Source organism: Xenopus tropicalis, chromosome 1, assembly GCF_000004195.4.
Source record: "Xenopus tropicalis strain Nigerian chromosome 1, UCB_Xtro_10.0, whole genome shotgun sequence".
Taxonomy (NCBI): domain Eukaryota; kingdom Metazoa; phylum Chordata; class Amphibia; order Anura; family Pipidae; genus Xenopus; species Xenopus tropicalis.
In genome coordinates this window covers 6,059,155-6,068,159 of record NC_030677.2, presented here as the reverse complement: position 1 = coordinate 6,068,159, position 9,005 = coordinate 6,059,155, and the positions used below count along the sequence as shown (strand labels likewise).

Below are 9,005 nucleotides of genomic sequence, written 5' to 3'. Positions count from 1 at the left end.
ACTGTTACTCTTTTTTTCATTGTGTACTGCAGCTCCGTCTGTGTGTGTTGGAGACAGGTGTGCTGCTCATAGTGCACTAAGCACCAACCACACATTCACATCATTTTTTTTTTTGTGTTTTTTACTTTGCTACTGTAATTTATAGAGCCCAGTGCTATTAGTCTAGCTGTGGGGGACTGGTGTGCTGCTCCTAGTAGTTCACCCCCAGCACCAACCAGAGATCACTTTTTATTATTAATTTTTTTTTTAAATTTAAGTTACTGTTCTTTTTTTTTATTTTTTATTTATTCATTAGATTAAACAAATACAATTAACACTGAAAAACAAGAAAATCCCTGACGGGATTAATAAAGTACAAGATAAGAGTATGATAGCAAATTGAACATTTCAGAACAATTTTTCAGTTGGCAATAGTTAAAAAAATAATAATGGAAAAACATAGAATAGAATTATACAATTGACTAAGATTTATACTACATATAGTCTTTCTTCTTGTTACAATTACAAAGGCTAGTGAAGGTTCGAAGGCAATCATGGAACTATGGTAGGTAAAGTAATGAGTCCAAATAAGATCTATCTTTGAGAGAAAGGGTAGTTACGCACAATTTCCATTTAGACAAGTATCTTGTACGATTTTTTGTGTTACCAAATTTGAAAGCTATGGCTTCATTTGTACAGAGAACTTGTAGTTCCAAAATAACATCTGGTATAACAGGAGGATTTGGATCTATCCATTTCTTAATGATACTCCTTTTTACTGCTGCTAAAATAAGATTTAAATAATTTATGGAATAGGAAAGTTACTGTTCTTTAACGTGCCCATTGCTGTTTGCTGTTGTTCATAGTAGTGCACGAAACACGTTACACATAGTAGTGACATTGCATTGCAATAAAATCGACTGAGCGATGTTTTTCCACCAGCAATAATATATTCCGTATCCACTACTGCAGCGTTTTGTCTTTGCGTGTGAACCGGCCGTAACCTTTACACGACTTGATTGGCATGTAGGCGCCGGACGTTTTAAAGCAGTTTATTACACACGTTTAGAAATGTAGTGTGATTTCTGCCCTTTACAGCACAAAACGCAACGCTATGTCAACAACGTATTTTTCAGAGAAATTTTTGCCCTTGATCCCCCTCCTGCATGTCACTGTCCAGGTCGTGGCACCCTTTAAACAATCAGTTTTCTGGCCAGAAATAGCTTTTTTAGGTTTTAAAGTTCTCCTTCCCATTGAAGTCCATGGGGTTCGCAAAGTTCGCAAAAGTTCGCACTTTTTGGTGGAAGTTCGCGAACGGGTTCACAAACTTTTTTTGTGAGGTTCACTACATCTCTAATTACCTGCCCCTACTGCCAGTGCAGGAGCACTAAGGGGAGCAAATTCATATCCCTTAGGGCTCATTCTCAAGCACTTGCAGTCGGACCATATCTGCCCTCTGTACGACAGCCCACATTAAATACCCAGGGGCAGGGAGAGAGTGGGAGCAACTTAGCCTTGTATTTACCCCCGGCCATAGAGCCGCCCATAAGGAAATAGCTCCATAGCTTGGTACAACCACTGGGGCTCCCTAACCCAGAGGGTGGGTGGGTGGGACAGGGGGACAGTATTTGTATCCTGTATGATAAATGAGCTTTTTTTTTGTATTCAAGGTTTTTATTTCGTGGTACAAAGTGTATACAATTTCTTTACAGATAAAGCATATGCATTTACGGTTAGTCATATGTGTCACATCTTTATATACATCGAAATAGTAAGGTTTTAAACATAGTATATAAAGGAAGGAAAGAAGAAAGAAAAGAATAAAATACAAACAAAAACAAAGTAGTGCCCTTTTCATTTAGTTTTCAACCTTTATGTAATGTCTATGTAGTGTCATGTTTTATTTCTTTTTCAAGTATCTACCTACTGCTTGTTGTGTTTCTAGGTAAGTGCTCCTTTTTTTTCCTTTTTTAGGTCTCTTGACAGCCTATGGGTTCTTGGACTCTCCCACCTATTTCTTTGCCGATAAACTCTTTCCACGGTAACCATACAGCTGCAAAATCCAGGTATGTATTATGTAGTGATGAGGTTAAGTCTTCCATCAGGCATATTTCGTTTATTAATTGAAACCATCCCTCTATTGTTGGAGGTTGCTCTTTCCTCCAATCATACGGATTAATGCTTTTGCCGCTATTAGTAATTGGAATAGTAAATATTTTTTGGTGTATTCCTTTGGCTCATACTTGTGAAAGAGAATTAGTGCTCTTACGTCTAAAGATATTTGTTCTTTTATTATCATTGTGCATTTTTCTTTTACTTGGGACCAGTAATCTTGTATTTTGGGACAGGTGTACCAGATATGTGATGAGTTGCCTGTTCCCACCTTGCATCTCCAGCACACGTCTGACGTCATGAAGGCTAAGTCACTTGGGGGTGCCAAAATGTTAGGCACCCCCAAGTGACTTAGATCGCTTAACTTCTACTCCAGGCTGGTGCCCCTGTATGGAGAAAACATCCCCAGCCCGGGGTAGCAGCGATCGCTTCCTCCTTCCTCTCTCGCTGCGCGCGCATGCCCAGTAGAGTGAATAGCGGAACTTTAACAGAGAAGTCGGCTTTTTCACTCTACTGCGCATGCGCCGGACTCGGAGTCACAGGGAATGGAAGGAGGAAGCGCATCGCCCCAGGTGCCCCGGGCTGGTGCGTTTTTCTCCTAATAGGGGCACCAGACCGGGGTACGAGGTAAGCGATTCAAGTCACTTGGGGGTGCTTAACATTTTAGCACCCCCAAGTGACTTAGCCTTTCCTTCCCCTTTAAGCTTATGCCATATTTCTACACAGTAGAAATAAAGTAGCTTTTGTTTATGGGAATAGGTAACGTGCTAAACAGATAGATAGATTTTGGTAATATCAACATTTTTATGGTATTGATTTTCCCTGTCCATGTTATTCTTTTCATTGCCCATGATGTAAGTAAGCTTTTTACTTCTGTCAGTAATGGTGGGTAGTTTTTCCCAAATAGTTGTTTTGGGTCAGGGGAAATTTGTATTCCCAAATATGTAATGGCCGTATCTTGCCATTTAAACTTAAAGCTGCCTTGTAAGTTGGTTAGTAATGGGGGAGGCATTATTATAGGTAGGGCTTCAGACTTATCCGTGTTTATTTTGTAGTTTGAGCATAAGCCGTATAGGTTTAGTTCTTTTAATACATTAGGTAGTGATACTATTGGGTTTGTCAGGATTAATAGGAGGTCATCTGCAAATGCAGCTGCTTTATATTCTTTTCCCTCTATCGTAAGGCCTTGGATATTTGGGTTATTGCGGATTCCTATCAAGAGGAATTCCATGCAAATCACATATAAAAGTGGGGATAGAGGGCACCCTTGCCTGGTTCCATTTCTAATGTCAAGTGGTTCAGACAGGAGCCCATTTGCCCTTATTTGTGCAGAGGGTACTGTGTATAGTGCCATTATTTTGGATTGGAATACTTTTGGGTTGCCTATTGCTATCAATGCTTTACTTAGGAACCCCCAATCAATTCAGTCAAAAGCCTTTTCTGCATCTGTTGAGAGTAATATGGAGGGCTTTTTTAGTTTGTGGCTCCAGATAGTCCAATTAATTACCTTGTTAGTATTTTCTTTGGCCTCTCTTCCTAGTACAAATCCCACTTGATCTCGGTGTATTACCTGTGGCAGTAGAGGTTTAAGCCTCTGCGCTAATACTTTGGCATATAACTTTAGGTCTAGGTTAAGGAGCGAAATTGGCCTGTAGTTGTTACATATGGAGTGGTCTTTCCCTTGTTTCGGGATGATCGAGATATGAGCTAACAAAAATTTTTTGTTGGGAGGGGTATCGACTAAATAGTGGGCCCAAAAAGGGGTTGATTTGTGTTGTGCATTGCTTATAAAATTTAGCAGTATAGCCATCAGGGCCTGGAGCTTTGTTTAGTTTTAGTGATTTGATAGCATCACCTATTTCTCCCAGGCTTATTCTAGTAATTTTGCTTTCCCCTTGGGGATAATTGGAGGGATGTTTTCCTCTAGATATTTTTGTGTTGCTTCATCTTTTGCCCTTCTATTATGATTTTATGATTGGTGTAAGTTATATAGCTTCTCATAATATGTTTTAAATGTTTCCGCTATCTTTTGTGGTGACATGTGAATGTGTCCTTGGGAATCTCTTATTTGGTGTATGAAAGATTGTGTTTGTTTGACCTTTAAGGCTTTTGTAAGCATTTTCCCTGATTTATTTCCATGCTTGTAGTATTGTTATCTCAATCTGGAGAGAAAATATTTAGTCTGAGCATTTATATGTGTATATAGCTCCAGTCTGGCTTCAGTTAAAGACTTAAGGATATCCTCATTTGGGTTTTGTTTATGTTTAGTTTTTCTATTAGAGCATTTGTCCGTTTGGACCTTTCCCTTTTAATTTGGGTGCCGTGTTTTATTAATATCTCTCTTATTACACACTTAAGGGCTAACCATCTAGTCAGTGGGGATGTTGTGTCATTTAACCCTTCTTTGTAATCAGAGATAGATTATTCTATTTCTTTCATACAATCTCAGTCATCTAGGAGCGTGTCATTTAGCCTCCATCTCCAGGCTGTTACTGGTCTCTTAACCAAGCATATCTGGAGTTGGGTCATTGCATGGTCGGACCATAAGATATTATGTATTTTTGCAGATTTCACCATGTCTAAGTGAAATTGAGATATAAAAATATAGTCTATTCTTGAGTACACATTCTTTGCAGCAGAATAGAATGGGTAGTCTTTCTCTGAGTTATGCATAAATCTCCAGGTATCAACCAATTGACATTCACAAATTTTCTTTTTAGCCTTGGTGAGGGCTGAGTGGGGCACATAAGTATGTCCCTTAGAATAATCTATGGTCGGATTTAGTGTCAGGTTTAAATCACCTCCTAAAATCAACACCCCTTCTGTTAGAGTTTCTATCTTATTTAAGAATTTAATTAGGTATCCTGTTTGGTTGGTATTTGGCAGATATACATCTGATAGATATATATCTCACCTCCTCATAAAAGGCGACTAAATTAGTCTGGCAAGATCTGTTACGCATAAAACCATGCTGGCACAAACTAATAGTATTGTGAACTGCAATGTATTCAACTATCCTATCCCTTATTACCCCTTCCAGAAGCTTTCCTACTACTGATGTCAGACTAACAGGCCTATAGTTTTCAGGCTGAGAACGGGATCCCTTTTTAAATAACGGCACCACATTAGCAATCCGCCAGTCTCTCGGCACCAAGTCAAACCTCAACAAATCCTGAAAAATTATGTGAAGAGGTTTGGCAATCACAGCGCTCAGCTCATTTAATACCCTGGGATGAATCCCATCCGGTCCTGGAAATTTGTTTACCGTTACATGTTCAAGTCTCTTTTGAATTTCCTCCTGAGTGACCCACGTGTCAGTAGCTAAATTACTAGAACTGGGTATATTAAAAGGAAAGCCTTCATTAGCTGGCTCCTAATGCCTAATGTAATTAACATATATTAATTACATTAGGCATATTAAAGGTAAGTATAGTTTTGAGTTGAGTAGTGATTTGGAGCAATTACCTTGTATTATTAACACAGTTGCATTAACTCTTTCAGTAAGATAGACCAGTTTCCATAGGGCAAAAACTATATACATCAAAACGTTCCAAATACTGTTGAATATTAGGTTGTTATTAGTACTGTTTTCCAAACTTATGGGGTTATATAAATTGGGACCTCTTTAGGACCAATATTCGTCAGGATAAACCTGTCGGTACCCCTGGGGATGGGGCTGTGTCGATTGAAAGAAAGACATAGGTGTTACAACTCTGAACAATCAATTTAAACCATTAAAATTGTGATACCTTTTACCAGAACCATATATTCTAATTTCTGTCATATTTATCAATGGGAGCATCGCTTGATGTCTTGCATAGAATTTAAAGTTCATGTGTTGGAGTCAGTATTTTTTCCCGGCGTTTGTCTCAGTTTTTTCCTCTTGTTTTTAGGTGTTGTGACCACCGACCATGAGTCTCTCTTTGGCAGATCTGGAATTTGTGGCGATTGGTAGTATCTTCACCATTCCTCTACATCTAGTTCTTCTATACCACAGGCTTTGCAAAAGGTTGAGATGTCATCTGGGTTGGTTAAGGTGTGTTGTTTTCCATCTTTTGTTGTTTGTATACCAAATGGAAAAGTCCAGCGAAACATGAGGTTTTTTCCTTTAGTAATTGTAGGATAGGTCTAACCATGCGTCTTTGTTGCAGTGTGTGCCATGATAGGTCTTGTAGGATAATGATATCCGCTCCTGCGTATCTTATGTTTTGTTGTTTCCTTGCTTTAGCTAATATCTCTTCTTTTAATTTAAACTGTGTCAGGCAGCATATTACATCTCTTGGGTTGTCTGTAGGGAGACCTCTAGGCTTGAGGGCTCTATGTACTCTCTCCATATCTATCGTGTGGGTGGAGGGTAGGTTAAGTATTTGTTGAAAAAGTTCTGTCACAGAATCTTGTAGGTTGCTCCCTTCTGGCAGTTCGGGTAGGCCTCTGATGCGGAGATTGTTCCGTCTCCCTCTATTGTCTATATCATCTAGTCTGCGCTGCAAAGTATTTATTGCCTTAATATGGTGAGCATTTGCTTGTGTCAACGCTTCTATATCATTTTCTGCAGAGTCGTTTCTCTGTTCAATGTCTGTGACTCGTAAATTTAGTGCGGCAATCTCTGAATTTACGCCTGCTACTTCTTCCTTTACTGTGCTTTGTATCTGTGCCAGCATATCTCGCATGTCAGATTTAGTCGGGAGTGATTTAAGATATGATAAAGTAGACGGTTCTGAACTCACCGATTCATTATCTGACTCCGTTGCAGATCCTTTAGTGGGATGCGGCGCCATCTTAGCTCCTTGTGACGCCTGCTCCGATTCTGCCGACACAAAGAATTGCTTTAAAAGTCTTTGGGATTTAGAAGATTTATGTTTCCTGCCCTCCTCTCCACCTTGTTCTTTCTGTTTATTGTGCTTTCCCATTGATTTATGTTGGTTCTGGGTCCCGTTCAGAGTTTACTGCTCAGGAGCTTTTTCACCCTGCTTCCATCTCGCTCGGCAGTTAGCTCCGCCCCCCGCTAAATGAGCTTTTATGTATTACATTTTCCCAACAAATATTGTTTTGAGTTCATCTCTGGTTTGAATAAAATAATGTAACATTTGGGTAGGAATATACAGAAGAGAAGGCCACAGGATGAAGAGATGATGGCAAATATTTCCACTGCCACCATGTATTTGCCTTTGGTGCTCAGATAGGCCGGGATTATTGTGATCCAAACACTGCAGAAGAGCAGCATGCTGAAAGTGATGTACTTGGCCTCATTAAAACTGTCCGGTAAGCTCAGAGCCAAGAAAGCTACAATGAAGCTCACAGATGCCAACAGTCCCATGTAGGAGAGGACAATATAGAAGCCAATGGCTGAGCCCTCATTGCACTGAATGATGATTTTTCCAGGTTCAGAACGAAAGTTTTTCTCTACATAAGGGGGTGCAATGACCAACCAGATAACACTAATCAGAAACTGAATTAATGAGCAAATAAAAACAAGCCCATTTGCCAGTTTTACCCCAACCCATTTTCTCCAGGGACTCCCAGGTTTGGTGGCTTTGAATGCAATGGAAACCATGAGAGTCTTGGCCAGGACACAAGACACAGTTATGGAGAAGGTGATCCCAAAGGAGGTTTGCCGGAGCATGCAGGTTATATCCACAGGGCGACCGAGGAACAGAAACACAGAGAGGAAGCTCAGCTTGATGGAGACAAGGAGAATAAAGCTCAGAGTGTGATTATTGGCTCTCACTACTGGGGTGTCTCGGAATGAAATAAAGATTCCCAGTATAACTGCCGCTATTATAAAAAGGATTACAGATGAGATAATAAAGATTAGAGTTAGGGGATCACCAGCATAGGAAAGAAACTCAATTTGTTTCTCAATACACAGGGTCTTCTCCTGATTTGGCCACTCAGTGTCTTCACATTTGAGACAATTTTCCATATCTGTAACAAAAGTGAAAGAATATTATTTCTATCACATGTATATGTTAATATCAGTTGTGTAACAATTTTGCACCCCATAAAATATTTTGCCCAGAACCCCAATATGTATCTTACAACCACTATTGTTGTTATAGTATGAGTGGAACTGTGAGAGCAGGAAAGAGATGGAAAGTGACAGAAAGTGGTACAAGCAGAGCACAGGGTGGGGGTGGGAACAAGGGAAAAGGTATTTGGGGAGGAAGGGCAGTGGGAGGGGATGAAATGAAAAAAGTAGATATTAAGTGAAATAATTACAGTGGAAGAGTGTGTAACTGAATATGCAACAGAAGGAGAGAGTTAAACATCATTATTATTATTATTATGACTCAGTACCTGTTCTATTAGAGATCTCCCCATGGGAGCAGGGCACACAGGCATAGCAGCAGGGCACCGCTGATTTCCCCGCCATTTTTCTGGAGCCAGGAGGGCAGTTTGCAGAACACTGGGATTTCACAGTCTGTAAAGAAGAATTGAAAATGCACTAGTGCTATTACTTATAGCAACCAATCAGATCTTTTGTTTCACTTTGTAATGTGCATGATTATTGCAGGGTCGCTGCGCTAGTGCAACTTAGTACCCGTGTTAGTAAATCTGCCTCGTTAGGTTTAGGGAAGATTTTCATTTAGTTTAATATAAAAGGGAAATTAAAGTCCCAAAAATCATGTGGATTTTTGAAAAAAAAATCATTCAAATTTCCCTGGATATTAATATAATATAGTAAGAATAAAATAAAAAAATAACAGTAATATCCAGACTAGAATAAGTAACTGGTAAAATGGTAGAAGTCACAAAAGAATTTAAATAAAATCTCGGCATCCGTCATGAAAAGAACTAGGAAAATGCAGCCGTGCAGTTATCATTAGCAACTAACCAATAATATGTTTTAGTCAGAATACCAAGTTACAAACCAAAAGTGATTGGCTGCAATAAGTAACTGCCCCGGTGCAATT

At 39.4% G+C, this 9,005-nt stretch overlaps 1 protein-coding gene across 1 annotated transcript; it reads right to left on the bottom strand.

Moving 5' to 3' along the window:
- Positions 1-7,108: 7,108 nt before the first annotated feature.
- Positions 7,109-8,014, bottom strand: LOC105946285 (vomeronasal type-2 receptor 26). The gene has a single exon (XM_012955815.2). The coding sequence runs from the start codon at positions 8,012-8,014 to the stop codon at positions 7,109-7,111; it is 906 nt and encodes a 301-aa protein (XP_012811269.2).
- Positions 8,015-9,005: the final 991 nt, after the last annotated feature.

Coding starts and splice junctions, on each gene's coding strand:
- LOC105946285 (XM_012955815.2), bottom strand. CDS start 8,014: ATGGAAAATTGTCTCAAATGTGAAGACACTGAGTGGCCAAATCAGGAG.